The 22,930-nt window shown below is 38.4% G+C and overlaps 1 protein-coding gene across 2 annotated transcripts; it reads left to right on the top strand.

Annotated features, from left to right (window-relative positions):
• Positions 1–2,460: 2,460 nt before the first annotated feature.
• On the top strand, positions 2,461–22,930 carry SAAL1 (serum amyloid A like 1). Of its 2 annotated transcripts, XM_007497012.3 has the most exons (12): positions 2,461–2,748; positions 3,531–3,641; positions 4,614–4,697; positions 7,192–7,271; positions 9,364–9,423; positions 9,539–9,654; positions 10,434–10,614; positions 12,061–12,143; positions 12,238–12,426; positions 16,436–16,626; positions 19,561–19,653; positions 21,258–22,930. In XM_007497012.3, exons 1-12 carry the CDS (start codon positions 2,608–2,610, stop codon positions 21,354–21,356), a joined length of 1,428 nt encoding a protein of 475 aa, XP_007497074.1. In that variant the 5' UTR covers positions 2,461–2,607; the 3' UTR covers positions 21,357–22,930. The 2 variants fall into 2 exon arrangements, with proteins under 2 accessions (XP_007497074.1, XP_007497075.1); XM_007497013.3 differs by lacking the exon at positions 12,238–12,426 and having other exon boundaries at positions 2,477–2,748.

The raw sequence follows: 22,930 nt of genomic DNA, 5'->3' as shown, positions 1-22,930 counted from the left end.
CTAGGAGTTTGTTCAGGGCACTAGCAGTGGTAAGTAGAATACTCTATGACAAAGCAAGAGGTCAATAATTTTGACTGCATAAAATTAAAGAGTTTTGCACAAAAAAATGATAGCAATTAGAATCAGAAGGGAAATTGTTAACTAGGGGGTAAATCCTTGATTTAAATTTATCTGTTAAAAGTCTGATGTCTAACATATAAAGGGAATTGATGCCAATATATTAGAACATGAGCCACTTTCCAGTAGAAAATGACCAAATAACATGAATAAGGAGGTCTCAAAAGAAAAAAAAAAACAGTTAGCTATCAACAGCCATATGGAAACATGTTCCAAATAACCAATAAGAAAAATGCGAATTCAACCAACTCTGAGGTTCCATCTCATACTTATCAGATTGGCAAAGATGCCAAAAAAGGAAAATGACAATTATTGGAAAAATTATGAGGAGACAGGTGCATTAATGCACTGTTGGTAAAGTTGTAAATTGATCTAGTCATTCTGGAGAGCAAGTTGGAACTATGGCATACCCACAAAGTCACTAAAATCACTAGGCTTTTACTCAGCAATATCCCACAATTATTTCCCAAAAGTGATTAAAATAAGGGTGAAAAGAACCATTTGCACAAAAAATTCATAGCAGTACTTTTTGCTATGTCAAAGAACTGGAAACAAAGTGGGTTCTCATCATTTGGGAAAGGCTGAACAAATGATGATATATGAATGCAATGGAATATTATTGCTCAATAAAAAAATTCCAAAGGGGGATGTGTGATAATTGTAAACCTTGATATTGTTTGATGTTCTAGTTTTAATGAAAGAACTCTAATATGGTAAAGCTTCCTCAGAGAGGAGAGAAGCTTTAAGGTAGGAAGATAGAGACAGGATAGAAGTTTTAGATACCATGAGGGGGATGACGGAGTCAAATTAGAGATATGAGGTGGCAAGAATGAGTCTTTATTAATTTTCCATAAGCCACAGCCAAGCTTTGATCAAAGGACCCTTTTGAAGGCTTTTATCAGTCCAGAGATCCACATTTAATACCACACAGGTCGGAGAGATGAAAGAGAGATAGAGCTAGCCTGAAAGAGAGAGAGAGAGAGAGAGAGAGGCGGAGCTTGCTTCGCTAAATATAGTCTTTGATATGCAAATATACACAGTACATAGGGATGATTCTCATTGGTTAATGACAAGGTATAGGTGTGGTTTCTCTTAACCAGGTGAGCACAAAGAAACCTGTGTTCCCGCCTAACCTGGGGGAAGCTGGGGTCAAGGGTCAGAGGCTTTCCCCGCCATGTGCAATACTGAGCATGCTCAAGACTGAGCATGCTCTCTTCTAAGGCAATCTGTACATACCAACTGTTCCCCTTGCCCATAGCTAGGGGTGGACTGCTACATATGGAATAATTTAGTCTAAGTGGTCCTTAGGCCTCTAAGTATACTCTACTGGCAAAGCCTGTAAAATTTCAGTTGAAGAGAATTCATACAAGCCACTGGCTGAAGATCTTAAAAGACCATTGCTGTCCATTATATAATGAGCTCAAATTTCCTTCCCCTCCTTTCATCATAGACCTCTACAATCTGCACCTGGATTCTGACAAGGAGGCTAGAACCCAGCTCCAGCCCCAGACCTTGGACCACCACTGGACATGCTTTCTCCTCAGTTAGGGCAGATGGACCTCTGCAGCAAAGAAGCTGAATGACCTGACTGCCCCTGCTTTGGGAGCAGTGACTAGCCTGACAAAGTCCAGCAACAGATATGCCCAGCAACCTTTTCTGTCCCTCCAAAAGTATCTGAGCCTAGAGAGGGGTCAGCTCATTGCTGAGCAGCCCTATTCGACCTGGTCCAGCAATGGACTGAACTATGTTAAATTTAATATACTAGACTAAAAAATCCAAAATTATGTATGTACAAAACTATGTACTTACATGGTATTCTATACATTTTTTTTCTTGTAAGAAAAAAGGTCTGTGTAAGAAAATATTCATGTTCGGTGAGGTTAGCCAAATTTATATTAATAAAAAAAGAAAATTTAAGACAGAAAGATTGGAGTGATGAAATTGGAAACCAGGTTGTGGAGCTGAGAAGCGCAGAAAAGAGGGGGGCAACGGATGCTGCGAATTTTTTCAAGGAGTGACACCGAGAGAGATCTGTCCAGCACTAGTAGAGAATGGTAGGATCCAGCCAGCCAGTGATTTGGTCTGCCAACAGGCAGTATCAGAAGTGGAACCTGAACCGAAGTCCTTTGACTCCAGGGCTATCCGGGGTATCTTGGTTTCATGGTATCCTTCCCCTAATGTCAGAGCTCTAGATGTCTGTCCCTAGTTGTCTCGTTTCTTTAGTATGTCCACTTCCCTTGGTGCTAGGACCCTCTTTCAGTTCTCTTTGGTGGCTGACCACTCCCCTTGCCCTCCATCTACAGCGCTCTGGGCTCCCGTTGCTGCTGCAGGCTGGCCTGTGGACGCTAGAGGGCGCTGTAGCGGGCGGCCTGGGGGCAGGCGGCACGGGGCCGCCTCTCTCTCCAGCCCCCGCGCCAGTTCCTTGCCTCTTCCTCCTTCTACGGTTTAGGTTCGGGTTGCTGCCACCGCCGCCCCCGTCGCCGCCAAGCCATGGACCGGAACCCTTCGCCTCCATGGAGAGAGTTGGAGGCTGAGGCCGAAACCGAGGCCGAGGGCGCAAGGGGAGACGCCATTGGGGCCACGATCTACAGCAAGCACTGGCTCTTCGGCGTCCTCAGCAGCCTCATCCAGGTGCGCCCGCCGTCCTCCCCGCCTCCATCCAGGAGAGACCTTGGCTCCGTCCAGACCCGAATCCCGTGCCCCATTCCCCTAACTCAGCACAAACCCCATACCCCTTCCCCACCCGGACTCTCCCTGGCACATTTCCTAGATAGATCTAAACCTAACCTGGCTCCCCTCCTTCTCTTCCCCTGACAGTCATAGGCTATCCACTCGCTCTCTTCTAGACCCTTCCTCCAACTCCAGCTCCATTCTCGCTCCCTGGCTTCACTTCTTGTTACTCTTCTAACTTTGTGCTACTTCCTCAGCCCTAGAATCCCTTCTCTGGACACTGTGATCCACCTTTCCCCCTTCAAATCCACCTCTCCTAGATATCTCCTCCGAGATATTCCTCACACACAGTCTCTGCACCCAAATACTGCCTGGACACCAGGCCCTAAGGGCTTTTCTGGATTTGCTCCCCAAGGCCTTCAGGTGACCCCGGGTGCATTCTTCTAGGCAGTGCCCAGCCCCACAACCAACCTCCAAGAGGAAACTTCCCAGCCCCCTCCTGCTCACAGACTGCTTTGGATATTCGTGGTCTCACCACCCCCCTGTGACCCCCCCCCCCATCCATCCCATATGGACCACTAACCAGTGGCTCCCAATACCCTCCCCCCAATCTCTAGTTGCACACCCTGTGCTCAGTCAGAAAGCTCTTCCCCTTCCCCTGCCCTTTTTACATTGTTACATGTTCAATGGAGAGTGTGAGATTAGCGTTGATTTGCCCCTTTTCTTTCTTTGGCTTTCTGAAGCTTATTAACCCTGAGAAAGCCAAAGCAGATGACCAGGAAGAGGAACCGACAGAATTGGATGAAGAATTGGAGAATGAAATTTGCAGAGTGTGGGACATGTCCATGGATAAGGTAGGAATGTAGGATGCTGTTTGAAAGGAAGCTCTTCCTGAGAACTGCTAGTGAATGGGTTTTCCTATTTGTTGTATCTGGGTCATTGAGACCAGTTACTACTGCCTGGGTATACTCCTGGAGATTGGCCCCGGGGAGCTCCAGACCATATACTGTTCCCTGGAGGTGATGGAGAATCTCTGTTGCCGTCAGTGAGAATTGGCAAGATTTTATATTGGTGTCTATTGAACGTCCTAAGAGCCCCTGGGATGGAAATTTGTGAATAACTTATCAATGCAGGTGGTGATGCTCATATAGATATAACCCATGAAAGCGCTGGCTTGTTTTTCTCATGCTTTTTGTATGAGAGGTTGCTGGGACAATGCTGGTATTTGAAAGGCTGGAGGAGAAAGACAGAAGAAAGAAGTATCTTTTTCCTTCTCTGTATTTCCTTTGAAATGCGAAGATTGCTATGAATTCATGAGCATGTTAGGAGATAGTTTCATTCTTTGCCAAAGTAGAATGGAAATGAGAAGACTGTACTATATTTTCCAAATGCATGGAAATCATGTATATTCTGGTAATATTTTCAATTACTATATGAGAGTATGCTTTTTGTTGAGCATATCTAAAACTTATTTATCTCCAAAATCTTGTGAAAATCTGTTTGTAGTAATGCTGGAATGAAGTGCCCTTTGTATGGGACAGATATATTGAAGGTAGTACATTCCATACTAAAAAAGGGGGGTTAGGGTGTGAAGAAATCACTAGTGCTATGAGTTTTGTTTTGTTCCAATGCCTTGGGGACAATATTAAAAAGATTCTACAGTATATTTTTAGATCTTATCCACTATTCCCAACTTTGTTCTTTGTCCTTTAACTGTAACATCTAAGATATAAGGTTATATATTTTATAAGTAAGTTATTAAGTAAACATGAGGTTTAAAAGATAAAGAGAAAGGCCTTGGTTCATTAAATATTTTGCCTTTTTAGGATGTAGCTTTATTTCTCTATGAATTTAATGCTCCAGACATATTTATGGGAGTGTTGGCCAAGACCAAGTGTCCTCGACTAATGGTAAGTATATATAAATAAAAGTGAGTCTTTAAAACAGTAATTGACCCCATCTGTCCTTTCACTAGAAACAGTTTTAGCCGGTAATTCACCTCTCTACAACACTTATCACTTTTGCCAAGACCCCCATCTTCCCTGATATTCTCTATTTCCTTTTCATAGTTCGGAAGGTTTTCCTCTGGAACTAAATTTTCCTCTGCAGCTTCTACTGCTTCTAATGCTGCATCCTTGGGGCCAAACAGAACAAATCTCATCCTTCTTTTGCATCATATAACTTCAGATATTTGATGAGAACCCTTATGGCCATCCTAAATCTATTACACTAGATTAAACAACTTCAGTTTCTTCACCTGAGCTTTATATGGTATGTTTGCCAGGCATTTTCATCATCTTGGTCATCTTCTTTAGGATGTTCTCTAGTGTGTGACATCACATTATTGGCTCATATTGTGAGCAAAGTCTACTACAAACCCCTAAATTTTTTTCATAGGAAATGCTTCATGTCCCCAAATCCCCCATATGCACTCATGTAGGTAATTTTATTCAAAGTATAAGGCCTAGTAATATTTTCCCTATTAAATGTTATTATATTTATTACACTGTTTTAGCCTATGGAGTTCTTCATGGATTTCAACTTTGTCATCCAGTGTGCTTTCAATTCTGTGTTGTTTTTGAATTTGACTAACATGTAATTTGTGTTTTTAAATCACTGGTAAAAATATTTAATAAAACAGGACCATGGACAGATTATTGAATATTTCTGCTAGAGATATTATTCCAGGCTGGCCTTGCACTATTAATGAGTCTTCCATGGATCTTAGTCTTAACAAATTTGAATTAATTCCCTTTATATATATTAGAAATGAAACCTTTTTCAGAGAAACTTGCTACAAAATTTTTTTCTTTTTACCTGTTTTTCTTATTGTAGCTGAATTCATTTTGTTTGTACTGTAAAAATGGAGATTTTGAACCCTAGATTTCAATCCCCAGAAGTCCTTGGTATTTCCCAGAATTCCCTATAATCTCACCTGAGTCCCCAAGTTGGCGAGATCACAATTGGTATTTAACTGGCAGTAACGGCTCCCATCCTCTCTTCTCTTCTATTGCAATGAGGTAGCAAGTATAGTGGTAAGCTAAGTGCAGGGATTTTGAATGGGCTAATCAGCCATGGGCATGTGGTTTTTATTTTGAATCATCTTTATTCCTTGATTTCTGATGATCCTTAATAAACCTCATAAAATATAATATTTTTATTATTAGAGATATAATTTAACTTTTATAGTACATAGACTTCTGAATTTTATTCAATCAAAATTATTGATTTTACCTCCTGTGAATCTTTCTGTACACTTGTTTGATTAAGAACTTTTCCCCTTTCTACAGATCTGGTAGGTAATTTCTTTCTTGTTTCTCTATTTTTTTTTTAATATATTACCCTTTATGTCTGAATTATGTGCCTATTTGGAACTTACTTTGGTAGAGGTTATGAGATGTCATTGTTTTTGCTAGACTGCTTTCCAATCTTCTCAATGGTTTTTTTTTTTTAATAATGAGACTTGTTCCAATAGCTTGGTTTTTGGGTTCATCAGACACTAAGACGTCTTTGCTCATTTGCTTCTAAACTTCAGGTACCTAATTTGTTCCACTGATCATTCTTTCTATTTCTTACCCTTTACAGATGTTTTGATGCATTATGAGATCTAGTACCTCTAGGCCCCCCTCCTTCCCACATTAAAAAAAAAAAATTCTTACCTTCTCTCTTAGAATCAATACTAAATATTGGATCCAAGACAGAAAGAACTGTAAGGACTAGGCAATTAAAGTTAAATAACTTGCCCAGGGCCTAATAGCTAGGCCAGATTTGAACCCAGGACCTCTTGTCTCCAGACCTGGTTCTCTATCCACTGACCCACTTAGCTGCTCTCCCACTTTTTTAAAAAAATTCCCTTGATATTCTTAACTTTTTCCCCCTCCAGATGAGTTTTGTTATTATTTTTCTAGTTCAATTAAGTACATTAATGTTTCTCTTCTGTATTTTGTCCTAATAATACTTTTCATTATTAATCTACCATGATTTATTGAGTTTGTTTTGTTACTTTAACTATTCTGTAAATTCCTTGAAACCAGGATCCACTTCATGTATGTTTTTCTATATCTCCTCATAATTTATAGCATGTGCTAGCCACATGGTAAGGCCTAGGTAGATAATTAATCTGGTGTCAGTGTAGGAGATACTCTCTCCCCCTCCCCACTTCTGGTTTATAGAAATCTATGTGGGTAGTCTATAATATCTCTCAAAAAATAGCAGCAATATGATGAGTATGAAAAGAGTGGTACTGGTAAAGAATAATTAAAATCTATTTTGAGTTATAAGAAAGAGTCATTTTTTTCCTTACATAAGGATTTTGTGCCATTATTTTTCTGTGTTTACCTATTTTAAAAAACTTTATTTTGTGCTTACTCTAAATCTACTCTAATGTAATGCTTGATTTGGCAGGAAATTTGCGTGGGAATTTTGGGTAATATGGCCTGTTTCCAGGAGATATGTGTATCTATCAGTAATGATAAAAATATTGGGTAAGTTTTATTACATACTAATTTATGAATTTTGTTTTTATTTGATTTATATTTAGTAAAACTTACTAGAGCAGCCTTTAAAGCAAATGCATAGGATTAAGAAGTAAAAAGCTGTGATTTATGGAGGTCCCCTTTTTTCATAGTATCTGGTGTTCAATAGACATGGTCCATTTTTCTTTTTTCATATTTTTAATTTTTGACAATTACATGTAAAAACAATTTTTAACATTCATTTTTTAAAATGTGTTCCCATAATGTTCTAAATTGACTAAATAAACTAATTCAAATGGGAAAAAAATAAAGTAAAATAAAATAAAATGTGTTCCCAATTCTCTCCTTCTTCTCTTTACCCCATTCCTGAAACAGCAAGCAGTTTGATATGGGTTAAACCTATGCAGTCAGGCAAAACCCATATCCATGTTTGTTATGGTGTGAGAGAAAAGAGAGACCATAAAAAACCAATGGAAAAAAGTATGCTTTGATCTGCAATCAAGCTCTAGCACTTCTTTTTCTGGAGTGGATAGCATTTTTTATCATGAGTCCTTTGGAATTGACTTGAATCTTTATGTTGCTGAGAATAGTGAAGTCATTCATAATTGATCATCATACAATATTGCTTTTACTGTGTACTGTAGTCTGGTTCTGCTCACTTCACTTTGTATCTTTTCATGTATAAATCTTTCCAGGTTTTTCTGAGATGCTCCTGTTTAGCGTTTCTTATAGCACAATAGTATTTCATCACAATCATATATTACAACTTGTTTGTCCATTCCCTAATTGATGGGCATCTTCTTGGTTTCTAATTCTTTGCTACTACAAAAAGAGCTACTGTATTTTTATATATATAGGTCCTTCTCCCCCACCCACCTTTTTTTTTTTAAAACCTCTTTGGGATACAGACCTAGTAGTGGTACTTCTGGGAACCACAGTGCATTTTTGAGAAACAGGTGACTTCTACCTCCTCTCACTGGAATGGGAGTCTGGGTGGTCCATGGAGGAGTCAACTCTGAATAGTAGGAATGATCAAATACTGGATCCAAGCTATAGGGAAGGCTGATTAGAGAAGGCTTGAGGTCCAGGGTAATCCTTGGGTTTGTGATAATCACATAGACTCAGGATTAAGAGAGTCCTTATAAGTTCTGGGTCATATATGCTATTGGGTTTAGAGCCACATGAGACCTTTGTGGTCTTTTAGCTTAGTCTATCTACTCATTTTGCTGATAAGACATCTGAAGCTTTTAAGATGGTTTTCTCAGGGTCTCACAGGTAGTTAGTGGTAGAACCAAATTCAAACTGAGGTCCTTTCAACTCTAAATCCTGCTCTTTCCTTCATACCATGCTATTGGTTTGGTCTTACCCCAATCTAAACAAGAATCCTCTCTACAATATCTTTGACAAGTAATCACCTAGCTTCCACATGAAGGTCTCTAGGGTTGGGAAACTCACTATCTTCCAAGGTGGGTTTTTATACTTTTGGTTTGCTCAGTGGTTAAGCAGTTTCTCCTTATTTTGAGCCCAACTTAGCTTTTTTTATAGCTTCTTCATATTATCCTTAGTTCTACCCCTTGAGACCAAGCAAAACATGCCCAATAGCATCTCTACATGTATTAGGGTCTTCCAGGTTTCAAGATCTTCCCTTCTTTCTAGAGTTACCTGGAACAGTCCCTAGTAATTATCCTATTTTACCAAATTCTCAGAATACAAAATATTAATAGGTTTATAATTTTGGAAACAGACTTTTTACTTTGTAATCTATTTTTGTTAGATAGGAAATATCAGTCATTCACTCATCAATCATTTATTAAGCACCTACTATATGCATGAATTCTACTAAGTGTTAGGATACCAAAAAAAAAAACAAAAAGAGCCCCTGCTCTCAAGGAGCCCATAGTCTAATGAAGAAGACAGCATCCAAATTGGCATATACAGTGAAGACATATGCAGGATAAACTGGAGATAATCAGCAGAGAAAAGGCACCAGTATTGAGGGGAATTGGGCAGTGAATTAAAATGAGATATTTTATTTAAATCATGTTTTAATGAAAAGAAAATATATGTAGGAATATATGATTTGATTTTTCTTGTTTTCTAGACAGACATTGTTGCACTGCTTATATGATTTGGATCCTCCTACTCTGCTGGAAATAAGCAGGTTTGTCTTTTTCTTTGTACTGAGTCTGATCGTTTCATCCACAAGACAATGTAGAAATTTTTTTATGAGAAAATTTAAATTGCCTTCAGAAATTATGCCTATATTTCTCATCTAGGTTATTGCTAACATGCCTTTCTCAGCCACAAGTGGCCAATGTTTGGGTTGAAAGGATACGGGAAAATCCAGCAGTCTATGATAGCATTTGTTTCATCATGTCAAGTTCAACAAATGGTAAGTAACCAAGCCATTTGGAGGACCAGATTTTCAGGATATCTTTAATGGTTGAGGAATTATTCTGGAAGCCCAGAGTAAAGTATACTTTGATCACAAGAAGTGAAAAAGATCATTTAGCTCAAGGTTAAGATAGAAATGAGATTGATGATTTCATTAATATAGAGGAGTTGCAGGTGAGGAACCTCATTCAACCAATGGGTATGGTGAGACCTCTGCAGCTTACAGAGTGGGCTAGAGAAGTGGTGTCAAAATCCAGTAGAAAAGAAAGGGCCACTAAACCATTCAAAGGAATCCCTAAGGCTGTGTATTGACTTAGAAAACCACATATCCACCTATCTATGTTCTATTGTATTTTTATTTATTTTGTTAAATATTTTCCAATTACATTTTAATCTGGTTCCTGGGCATTTGGGAGTGAACCTCCTGTTTGATACTTCTGGCCTAGAGAATTGAGTATTTAGGTGCCTTGCCTAGGATCATACAGCCAACAATGTGTCAAGAGGCAGAACCTGAATCTAGAGCTTCCTTGCTCTGAGATTATTTCCGTGTTGCCTATAAGTTTCCTTAAAGGTCAGTTATTCTGATTGTGTCCTAAGACACTGACAAAGCCCTGTCTTTATAAAAAAAGAAATACAGGAAGAAAAAAAAAACAACCCTCACAATCTTGTGACACTGTAGGATTTTGACTTTTGTATGGTGATTTTCCTTAGGAATTTTCATTAACAGTTAATTTCAAGATTTTCTCTTCATTTGTATGGGTGTTTTCTTCTCTACAGTTGACTTGCTGGTGAAAGTGGGTGAAGTGGTTGACAAGCTCTTTGACTTAGATGAGAAGCTAATGGTGGAATGGATTAGAAATGGTACTGATGAGGTCCTAGACCAGTCCTCTGAAGATCTGGAAGAGAAACCCCCACTGAAGATTGTCCCCTGTGTTCTTGAAGCTGCTAAACAAATTCGGTAAGATTATAGAGAACAGTGTAATCCTGGTTTGTCCTAGGAACTTCCTTTACTTGCACTGCTTGGGTAGAGAGCACCAAAGAGGCCCATAGGAGAAACTATAAATTGTCCACTTAGGGTGGCATGGGCTCTTGACCTATCTGCAACAGAGCAGGGTTATAGAGTTGACATTGTATATAATATGCTATTTCTAACAATGTGTATTTGTGGAGGGGCTCAGCTTTTTCTTGCCATGGATGAGGATTCCTTTGATTGAACCACTGACTTCTAAGTCATCCAGGTTTCAAAACTTGTACTTAACCTTCATTATTGCTTCTTCATTCCACATTACTTAGTTGCACTGATCCTACATATACAATATAAGTCATCCTCATCTCTTCCTTTCTTCTCCATTTACCTGAATGCCACCATAGACTTTCATTTCTTCTCATTTGAACCATTATAATAACCTTACTAATCTTCAATTTTTCTGTCTCCCATCCACTTTTCATATAGCAACTGAAATAATTTTCCCAATGCAAAGATCTTATCATGTGAATCTCCTGCTAAACAAATTTTGTCATTCTTTAATACCTTTTGGATAAAAACAAACTTCTTACCTCTTTCTGGCCTGATTAGCTCTATTTTCCTTCATTCATTTTAACCATAGGGACTATATTGGCTGTCCTCAAAGTCATCCTGCCTCTAATTATTAGCATAGACCATCTCTTCTACCTGGAACATATTCCTTATTCTCCTCTTCCTTTTGAAATCCTTGTCATCCATTAAATTTCAGCTGAGATGCTACCTCTAACATGAACTGTCCCTGATTTGCCTAGCCAAAAATATAATAATAATAATAATAATAATAAAAATAGTCTCTCCTTAAATTTTCTTGACACAATTTCTAGACCTCACTTACCTCTTCCCATCCTATTCAGTATTTTAGCTTCCTTTTGCACATGTAGTATTCCCCTATCACAAGGTAAGCTTCTTGAAGGCAGAGGTTATATTGTTTTTTACTTTTGTGTTTCCAGCAACCTAGCACAGTATCTTCTGCATGTAAAAGGCACTTTTGAAAGCTTGTAGATTTGTTGAACTGAAGGTCATCTCCATTGGTGTCTCTGAAAGAACCTTCTGAGCTGCTTGGAATCCAGATATTTGCATATTGCTGTTGCTGACAGGGCTTCCTTTTTAGCTTTTATCATTTGAGAGGAGGCAATCCTTAGAGCAATTGAGAAAAAAAACAATCCACTGTTGCTGCTGCCTCAGTTGGGGTTCAAGAACAAGATTCCATTGGTTTGAGTAAAACAAAATACTCAAAGTTTCTTTGTGGAGTTTCTTGTAGTGGGTTTGTTTGGGTCTGGGCTTAGAGATATTTTGTTTTCTAGGTTATGTCTTTTGGGTAATTTTTTTTCTTTGGGCCTGGAAGTCATTGAGTCAGTGCTTTTTGTTGTTTGCATGCAGTTCAGATAACCCAGTAGGACTGGATGTTTATATGCATATCTTACAACTACTTACCACTGTGGATGATGGAATTCAAGCAATTGGTAAGCGATTTTATGGAGAAACATCAGAATGATGATAGCACATTTTAGTCATTTAATTATTTTCCCTCCTTGAATCAGTGCTTTCTTTATCAAGTTCAGCTCCCTGATGCTGGAAGAGATACTTGGAATTTTCTTTCTGATCTGGCCTGCCATGAATTCTGTCAGCCTGATGATCCACCAATCATACTTCAGGAACAGAAAACAGTGCTGGCATCCATCTTCTCAGTGTTATCTGCTGTATATGTGTCACAGGCTGAACAGGAGTATATAAAGATGGAAAAAAGCAAGTATCATTTCCACCAGTTGTGAATGATGATGACCCCCTTTTGAACACTGGTAATTTTAAAAATAGTTTGCCTATATACATCCTATGTGTGATCCACAGTGCTGATCAAGCTGGGAGTAGTAATCTTAGTAGCAATTATAGAGACACGATTGCATCTGCTGTAACAGAAATTTACAGAGTTAAGGATAGACAGAATTTCATTTAGCAAATGCTGTTATAATTTATCATTCTGTATAACAACTAGGAAGTAGTCCACATTAGTAGTTCTTTTTACTTCTTAACAAATATCCTGTTATATGGAAAATATAGGTATGGTAGTGATCCTGCCAGCATAGAAGTAAATTTCTATAATGAATACTATGTCATCTCTCCACCCATACCCACCCCTTTAGTAAACTCCCAAGATACCTCTATGGTCAAATATAAAATCTTCTGTCGTTCAAAGATCTTAATCACCTACATCACTCCTCCTTTTTCAGTCTTTTTGCTCCTCACTCTCTTGATATATACTCTGCATTTCTGGGATACTTACCTCCTTCCTGTTCTTCTCTAAAGACTGTCCATCTTTTCACTTCATTAATTTTTCCTGGCTGTCCTCCATACCTGTAATGCTCCTTCTTCAAGTTCCAGCTGAAAACGCACCTATAAGGAGCTTTTCTTGATCCTCAGTGTTTTTGCCTTTTCTGACTTTTTCTTGTTTGTACATAAATGCTTGCATTTGTATCTCCCATTAATACATGAGTTCCTTGAGTTTGGGGCCTTTCTTTGCATCCGTGGTGCCTAGCATTGTGCTGGATGCACAGTAGGTACTTAATAAATGCTTATTAATTGACAGCCCTGTGCAATAAGGGCTGTCATCATTGTTATCCCCATTTTACAGATGAGAGAACTAACTGAAAATGAGAGAGGTTAAGTGATTTCCCTGAAAAGTAACTGTCCAATCCAGGATTTAAACTTGGGTTGAATTAAAGCTACGCTTAAGGAAAATTACTTTGATATCTGTTTAGGATGACCCAGTGGCCTGAGTCTTGGGGCTAAGTTGGAGGCTATTTCAGTAATCTGGGAAAGCAGTCCAGAGCCTGAACTAAGGTGGTAGCTATATGAATGGAGTGAAGGGGTTGCATATAAAAGATATTATAAAATAGAAACAGCAAGTTTTGGTAACATACTGGTAAAGGGAGTTGAGGAAAAGTGAAGTGTTGAAGATAATGCCAAAATTTGAACCTGAGACACTGAAAGGATCATCATAACTGTGACAAATAGGGAAATTTGGAAGTGGGGAGGATATAAAGGCAAACATAACAAGACCAGTTTTAGATTTATTTAGTGTAAGATGTGCCTCGAGTATTCAGTTTGAAATATCATGAGGTGAACCTGAATGACAGGAGAGAAATTGGGAATTAATCTTAAAAATCTGTCATCAACATAGAGATAATAATTAAACTGAAAAGAGCTAATGAGTACACTAAACAAAAGTATAGAGAGAAGAAAAGGGGCTCTACACCAGGATATAGATGATGAGTTGGCAAAGGAGACTGAGAAGGAATATTCACACAGTTAGGGGGCAAATCATGACAGAGAGCAGGGCACGAGAGTTTCTAGCAAGAAAGGTAGTCAGTACTATAGTATGCAGTAGGTACACAGCAAAGGATTAAGATTAAGAAAAGATCACCAGATTTAGTAATTCAAACATCACTGGTAACTATAGTGAGTGAGATAAGAAGAAAGAAGACATGCAGCAGCCTTTTCTAGGAGTTTGGCTGAGAAGAAGAGCAAGATAGTTTGGGGAGATGGTGAAAGTCCGACTTAAGGATGAAGGGAAACTGATGTGTTTGTGAAAGCAGCAGAGAAGGAACTAATTGGCAGATTGGATTGAATATCTGTGTGTGGGATGACTGGTATGATTTATTGTAGAAATGGGCTCGTTGATAGTGTTAAGAGCCATGTAGAGATAATGCATAAAAACCATTGACTTTTAACAGTTAAGAAATTATTGATGACTTTGGAGAAGATAGTTTCTGTCAAGTGTTAGGGTGAGCAGCCAGACTACAAGGAGTTGAGGCCTGGAAGGGGAGGATGTAGAAGTGGTTCATATATATGGCCACCTGTAAGAATTTAACAATGAAAGGAACTTGAGGAAGTGGTAGGATCATGGTACATTTTTTAAGGATGGAAGAGATGGGGCATGTACATGGAAGGTGTTGAGGGAGTCAGTGGATAAAGAGAGAATAATGATGATTCAAAGTTAGGGCAGTCAGTAAGGTGCTGTTGGAGTGGATAGTATCAAGGGTGCAAATGGAGAGATTGACCTTCCTAAGAAGGGCCAACTGTTTTTCAGAAACTGTAGTAAAGGAGGAGAGAATCGGGCATGGTCGAGAGGGAGTTTAGTATTTAGAGTCAGGGAAAAGAGAAATTTTTCCAGAAATTGCTTCGTTTGCCAGAGGAAGTTTGGAATAGCCACAGTTGAGAGTGGGATGGGAGTATCTGAGGATTAAGCTTTGACAAGTTGTGACAAGCAATAAAACAAGGGGACAAAGGATCAAAGGCAATAGGAGATAGTATAATTGAAATGGTTAACCCTACAGTCAAGACTTTGAATGGAGGAAAGCAAGACCAGGGAATGGACAGAGAAGAGGGTAGGACAGAGAAAAGATTTATGTGTGAGAGAGAGAGAGAGCTAGTCATCACATGAGAATGGGAGAATGAATATGAATATCCTCAGGCAGATGGACAAATGCCAAAAGATGGTCCCTGTCATCAAAAAGCTCACAGTCTAATAGGAGAGACAGTATACAAACAACTATGTACAAACACTTTGTGGTTTCTGAGATAGCGTCAAGCAGGTATATTACCAATGAAGAATTGTGTGGGAGAAATAGAGGAAAAGGGTCATTGAAGAGATACAGAACTCATAAGAGGTGGGCCAATTCTATAATGAAAGTGAAAGATCACTGAGGAGCAGCTCATGGGCTTGATTGTTTGGTTGTTGTCCCTCCTACTTGAAAAAGACCAAAAATGACATCACTGATTCTGTCTTTTGACCAACACATAAATTGGATTTAAATGAGACAGAGTTGCACAGAGTTCAAGCTCATTCTCTTCCAGTTTTACAAATCTATTGAAGTCCAGTGGCAAGACAGATTTCATGATGACTGGCATTGGCTTAGGATGCTGATGTCTAACCTAAACACCGTGCCTGTTTTCACTGCCTTCATGGCATTGTAACAGAACATTCTCATCTGCCCTTTCACGTGGGGAGTCACATGCCTGGAGTGGACACTTCCCTAAAACACCAGGTTTGAAGCTTTTTCTCTACTGAGAAGGTTTACTGGGGTGTAAACACTGCACATTATACAGTTTCTTGGAGCCACAGGTGAGAGTCAGATGGCAGGTGGACACCAGAGGAGGACGGGCAGTTCTGAAAAGGGTTCAACAAGCCTTCACTCCAGAGATGTTAGTGTTCCCTGAACACCCCATTCAGGACTCAGTAGGAATGCACTTAATTTTAAGAGATTAAGAGGAAAGGCCTCCAGCAGGCTGACTGAGCCCTTGTAGAGGATTTGTGGAAGAATACAGGATAGAGACATAGAGAATAAAATGACTTGCATTTTATTGGTTGCATTTGTTACCATTGAATGGTTATCCTAGATTAGTTGAGATCCTACACATCTGTTAAAATGTTAAAATGTCAGGCACCTTACTAGAAATGACAGCCTGAATTAATGCAGAGAGATTGGACAATGCAGGACAAGATCAGGATTATTCATTGATTAGAATGTAGGGTTCATAAAGGAAGGAGAAGCTTTTGGCTTTTTCACATTTTAAATGTAAACTCCTACTTTTCTGTTGTCATCCATATGATTTAATTTAGAGCTAACATTTGTCATTTGTAGAGCACAGTAGATGTGTTTGATTTGATCAGATCGCTTAAAATATTTTTTAATGGCAAAAATATTCAATATATATTTCTGACTTGATCTCTTTTCCTTTATTGATTGTACAATAGATCTGCCTCTAATTGGCAGCTTGATTCGGGTCTTGCACAACATGGAGGACTGTCAGCAAAGATCCGTGAACTTAGATTCTAACACAGAAGAAACTGAAAAGTCAGAAGTAACTGAGGACGATTTCCACTTGACAGTCTTGAAGGATGTTTCGTGTGAATTACTTTCTAATGTTTTTCAGGATTTGACAAAGGTACTGAAAAATCCTTTATGTTCACTTTTTAGGTAAGAAAGCTAGGCACGATTCCAGGGAGGATTGTTCCCCTAAGCTTTTGTAGTGAGTAGGGAGGAAAAGGGAGAAGGAGATGTTCAGGGAGGGATATATCTGCCTGGTAGCACCTCTAACGAATGAGTCAGGGTACTTGACTGCCCATGATTAGGTGCTAGAACCTAATCAATAACATGACAAGAACATGGTCTGAAGCTTAACTTATGTTCCAGTAAGGAGCAATGCTAGACAGTCGTTAAGATAGCTACCCATAGCCCTCTAAGGAAGACTTGGATTCTAGTCCTGTGACTTATAAGTACTAGCATCATGACCATAGGTGCCAGTCATATGGGACTGCTAGGTAGCACCATAGTGCACACTGTTGGGTCTAGGGCCAGGAAGACTCATGTTCCTGAATTCAAATCTGGCCTCAGATATTTACTAGTACCTGTGTGTCTCTGGATTGAGAGCCAGGCGTAGAGACTGGAGGTCCTGGGTTTAAATCTGGCCTGAGACACTTATTAGCAGCTATGTGTCTCGGGGCAAGTCACTTAACCCCTATTGCCCAACCATTACTGTTCTTCTGCCTTGGAACCTATACACAGTATTGATTTTGATAGGAAGGTAAGGGTTTAAATAAAATCAGATAAATGACTAAACAATAACACCAATTATTTAATCTGCCCCAGGCAACTCTGACTTTCATTTGAAGGAGAGTTCCTGGCTTTCATTTATAGAGGGAGTTCACACTTTGGGGATATTCTTCTAGCTATTGAAATTATAGGTCAACTGTCTGCCTTCAGAAATGTCCCAGTAGTAGGTTTAGATTTATTTCCTTAGAATCTTAGTAATTGAGTCTCTCACCCTATCCATTCTGTGATGCAAATTCTAGTGAATTTAGGGAGCTCACTACCCAACAAGGTAGCCTATTCTAAACCTGAATAGCTAATTGTTAGAAAATGATCTACAGTATATTGATCTAAAATCTGCCTTCTGGTAACTTCCATCCTTTGATTCTTATTCTACTTCTTGAAAGTATATGAAATCTATCAAATCCTTCGGTGTGATAGCTCTTCAAATATTTGAAGATATCTGTGATGCCTGCTCTTTTTTTTTTTAACCCTTTCCTTTCATCTTAGTATCAATGCTATGTATTGGTTCTAAGGCAGAAGAGCAACAAGGGTTAAGTGATTTGCCCAGGCTCACACAGCTGGGAAATGTCTGAGGCCAAATTTGAACTTCCTATCTCTAGACCTGGCTTTCAATCCACCGAGCCACCCAGCTGCCCTTTCTTTTCTTTTTAAACCCCCACTTTCTTTCTTAGAATTGATATGAAGTATTGATTCTAAGGCAAAAGAATGGTAAGGACAAGGCAGTTGGGGTTAAGTAACTTGCCCAGAGCCACATAGCTAGGAAGTGTCTGATCTCTTTTCTTTTTCAGAGAAGTTCCTTTTTAAGTTAATCATTAAACATGATTTCTAGACCTTTTTATAATCATCATCATCTTCTTTTGAGCATGCTTTTCTCTTATTGATTAGTAATTTGTTTTTCTAAAGTCTTGTATAATAATATTAACATGTGCTTTCTTCTCAGAACCCTGTGAGATAGGTTGTACCTGTCTTTCCATTTTAGAGATAGTGAAAGTTGAGTTTCAAGAGCACTTGCCCAAGGGCACACAGCTAGCTAGTCATTCTGGAGCCAAGACTTAAACTCCTGCCTGCCTCTGATGTCCAGCCCTTTTTCTCTTACATCACACTATTTCTATCAGGGATATCTGGCTTTGTAGAACTTTTCTTTATAAATCTCAGGAGGACAGGACCACCTTCTCCACAAGTTCCTGCTAATTCTATTTTACTAATTGTTTTTTCTGTATTTGTCACAATTGAGTTTACAATATCAATTTCCCTCTGTTTACTTTCTGAAAGCTTTAGCTTTCAAAAAGACAACTCATTTAATTGTCAAATGCTTTGCTTTTAGCAGAATGAGAGTTCTAATTTATGCATATCCAAAAAGCTAAAGTCCCCTCTCTATCATCTCTTGGCTATGTGATGTGTTTTCCATTAGGAAAGCATGATCTATAATGTCTTCAGCATTTTTAGCATGTTTTTATGATTGCTTCTGTTTCTCCTTTTATCTTTACCAAATGTTACTCACCATATTAATATTCTTCAGCTTATGAATTTTCACGTAACTACAAGCTTTTTTGATATGTAACCCTTGCCTCTATCTTGAATCCCTTCTCAACAAATGATATCTATTCCTTCTTCTAACATTCCATGTTCATTTTGTTTATTAGTCATACTATGTTTCTGAGGCTAGGTATTTTTCTGAACTCTTATTTTTTCCTTAAAAATTACTGGGCAACTCCTGCAATCTTTTCCCATTTTCTATGCCATTCATTGTCTTCCATAATGTCCAGTTTTGATTTTTAGCTGGACATCTTTCTTCCTTTTCTCAGATTTAACTTGAAAGGTCAGTCAGGTTATTGAGTTTCCTGCTAATTGTTTTATTACCAGCCATTGTGAGGTATAAATTATTTTTTTCCCAGGAGTTTGCCCTTCTGGTATTGCAAAAAGTAGTCTAGAAAAATCTCCTGTTCTTCCATCCCATCTAAACGACCAATTATTTTACTTCCTAAATCTTCCCTTCTCTTCCAAAGTTATAATTTTCAAGAAGAGAAAAAGCTAAAATCACCATCTTTGCCCCCAGATCATTCATTTTTTTACCAAGGACTTCAGAATATGTTGAATACCTCCCAAGACACATGAAATTTTCCAGCATTATCCATAATACTATCTAGACAACATTTCAGCCCTCTTAGTAAACAATTGAGACAAGATGAAAGGAGAGCCACAACAAGGATGACCAGATCAAGTTTTGAATGTCTTCTCTGCTCGTTTTTTACCTTTTTTTTTTCAGGAGAATATCATTCAGGCACTAAAGGAAGACCATCTAAACAAGCAGAAGTGTTTTTGTGCATTTAAAAACCTTCTTCCCTTGTACTGCTCTGTGGTGAGTATGTGAGGAGCCCTTGGACTCATGTGTGGAGTACAGTATTTCAGTGACTTGTGGATTTATAGGTCTTAGTTTGGGGGATATGTGTACTCTGAGACAAAAACCTATCTTAAGAGATTCCTGTTCCCTCTCTGCAGTTAAGGTTAAATTCCTTGTTCCAATGAACATTTAAGTAGAAACCTACTATGAGCAGAGAATTATGTTAGGCACTGGGGGGAAATAGAAGGTTTAGAAAAGATGCAGTTCCTTCCTTAAAGGTGAGACAATTAAAAGATTAGAGAGACTGGCTTCTGAATAAGAAAATCAGTTTATTAATTAGGCTAGCATTAACTAATTAATTGGTCAGTGATCTCTTCCGATGATCAAAGTCCAAAAAGACCTCTAGCACGGATACATAAATAATCCAGTTTTGGGAGCTCCTTATTCAGCTATTTGGACATCCTTGGACATCCCAAGATCCTTCTAATTGATGAATAGACAATGAAGAGGTGATCCATCAAAACTCCCAACTCCCCATTCCCTGGTGGATGTGGTTAGTCATGTACAGGTCTTGTGTTCCCCAACTACTAGTGGGGGGGGGGGGTGGGAATTGAGTTCTTCCCTGTAAAGATTGACTCCTCAACAAAAGAGTGAAGGACTTGATTGTGCTACATGGAGGAGGGTCTGTCATAAGCTGGTTCTATTTATTGAATAAGACAGATCTCATAATCTCTCCCATAATTTCGCTTTCCTATGATGGAAGAAGTTCATTGGGTGGAGGACAAAGGAATGAGCACAGAGACTGATGGACTAATTTGAGTTTCTAGTTCAAAACCAAAATATAAAAATGATTCAGGGTATATTAAAAGTAAATCCTCTAAAAAATGTATAATGGAAAATAATACTCTAAGATTGGTAAATATCATAGATACTATTCTATGACAAATGAATTACATAGTTGGTTCCAAAACAAAATACCATATGAAGTCTCCAGATTCATTACCAACCAGGGGCATCAGGAGAGATGTCCCAAAGTAGGCAGCAGTACCTGGGTTGGAAGTTCATAGAAGGGTAGAAATTTGACAAAATAAGGAAAAAAAGGCATTTCAGATACAGGGCCCAAGAAGATTAGAGGCAGAGAAGCCCAGGACACATCCGCCTCCAATGCCAGTGTGCAAATGTCTCTGAGGGTCCTGCTTTACTCCTTCGTCTATGCCAAGTCTTAAGATTCTTACCTTCTATTGATTTACACTTTTTTTCCAAACTGATATTAAAACTGTCTAGAACTACCCCATCTCCTTCCCTGCTTATTCTATATATGAAATAGACAATATAAAAAGATAAGTTCTTACACAGTGGTGTCCAGCAGGATTTCCTCAGTTTCATCATGAGCAGGACAGTAATGGACCTTCTATACCTGGTGGGTGGTGGTGATAACAGAACCTGGATTTTAGATCTTGAGGGTAGGGGCAGATTTGGAAGATATTAGTCATGAGAGAAAATGGAAAGGGAAAGTCCACTTACCTGATGATGACCTGGGAAGGAAGAACCAGCAGTTAATGATTTAAGTGGCAACCACTGTAAGATGGAAAATTTGTATAATATATTTGTTTCTGCTGCAGGTAGAAGACTTCCTTAAAGTCCTTTGTGATGTTGACAAGCTGCTAGCAGATGACCTGGAGAAGGATTTACCAAGTTTGAAGGCACAGACCAAAAACTAGAACAGAACAGCCCATTCTTAAGGAAAAGACTGTTTCTTTCTAGACTAAAAAATGTGATGAGCTGCAACTTCCACAAAACATTGCTGACCTTCTGGAACTTGTAAATGGCAACAGAGGAAGATGACTTGTGGAAGTAGGCTAGGGAACCTCATGGAATGTGACTGCCCTACATTTCTCCTCTTTGTATATTGTGTTCACAAGTATAAACATTATTGACTGCGTTGGTTTGTCAGCTTCAGTGGAAGCAAATCGAGCTAGTATTAAGGTGTAGACTGGGAATGCTTCATAGAACTTGAACCTAAATTTTTTGGCAGAATTTAAAAATTAATTTGTTTATGTAATTATGTCAGTGATCAGGGTATTTAAAAACCTTGGAAGAAGAAGTAAAATGCATTAGAATTTGATTTTAGATGGATTTGTTAACAGGGCCAACATTCAACAGTATTGTGTCTGGGAAAGTAGAAATGTTGCCCTGGCTGAGTGAGCACAATTACTTATGGAAATCCCTTTTTGCAACTTAATTGCAGGAGCAGTTCATAAAATAATTGGTTTCAAATCACTGAACTGTTTTTGAGTAATTCCTCTAAGCTCCTCTGACTGGATTACAATGGAACTCATGACTTTTTGCTCATCAGACTTTGGCAATGCTCTCTATGTTTTTTGTCAACTGTGACCATTTTCACTGGACTGGAATATCAGAATTCTACTATCCCTGGCTTCTATCATTTCCACAAACTTAAAATGGAGAATTAACAGAAAAGTTTGGTTTTTGTTCATTATAGACTCCAAAGTCATGCCCAGCAGATTTTGGTAGTATTTCCTTGTTCGTGTCATGTCTTTTTTTGGCTTGCAAATGCTAATTTAGAACATATTTTTGCCTTTCATGGCAAAGCTTTCCCACACAGCAAATGAAAAAGTAATTGAGTTAGCCATGTGGAAGTAAATGGCTTTTCTGTTGTTGAAATGAGATTTTATACATGTTTTTGCATAGTTTCTGGATCTCTTTATTTTTCACAAGGATATTTGTATATAAAATTACATATGCAATTACTGAAGCCACAACTGATAGATTTCTTTTGTATTTTTGTTCATGGGTTTGGTGCTGACTTTAATATAAATAGAGCAGGTGGCTGAAATAATCCCACACAATCAGAGAAAAAAGGCCATGCCTATATATACACAGGTGGTACATTTCAACCTGGTGCTAGAAATTCTCCTGTTAGATATGATTGTCTTTTACCTGCCTGTGTACTGTTAAAATACTCCTTGGAAGGGCAATGATTATTAGACATAAAAGTGAACTTTACATCCTCTCATAAAAAGGAGTTTTCATTGGGGTAAAAAAACTTTTAACAAACACTCTGGTCACCTAAGGGTAAGAGAATACCCCTGATGGATCAATTTCAAAGGTAGATGGGAGCAGTGGAGTTCTGTCTACTCAGTTTTCACAGTCTTCCATGACATGTTTTTCCTTGTTCAAATGAGGTCTTATAATGCTGTATAGATGCTATATTATATTTTGATATAGTTAAAAACTTTACCCCAAAACTAAATAAAAATTAAGTGTAAATTGA

This window comes from Monodelphis domestica, chromosome 6 (assembly GCF_027887165.1).
Source record: "Monodelphis domestica isolate mMonDom1 chromosome 6, mMonDom1.pri, whole genome shotgun sequence".
Lineage (NCBI taxonomy): Eukaryota > Metazoa > Chordata > Mammalia > Didelphimorphia > Didelphidae > Monodelphis > Monodelphis domestica.
The sequence above is the reverse complement of the archived record's forward strand: the minus strand, read 5'-3'. Positions and strand labels throughout refer to the sequence as shown.

What these genes read in the sequence shown, in the direction of transcription:
- SAAL1 (XM_007497012.3), top strand. Translation starts at nt 2,608, where the DNA reads ATGGACCGGAACCCTTCGCCTCCATGGAGAGAGTTGGAGGCTGAGGCC. An exon ending in AGTAATGATAAAAATATTGG is followed by an intron (nt 7,272 to 9,363) that starts GTAAGTTTTATT and finishes CTTGTTTTCTAG; the next exon opens with ACAGACATTGTTGCACTGCT. An exon ending in TTTTTCAGGATTTGACAAAG is followed by an intron (nt 16,627 to 19,560) that starts GTACTGAAAAAT and finishes TTTTTTTTTCAG; the next exon opens with GAGAATATCATTCAGGCACT.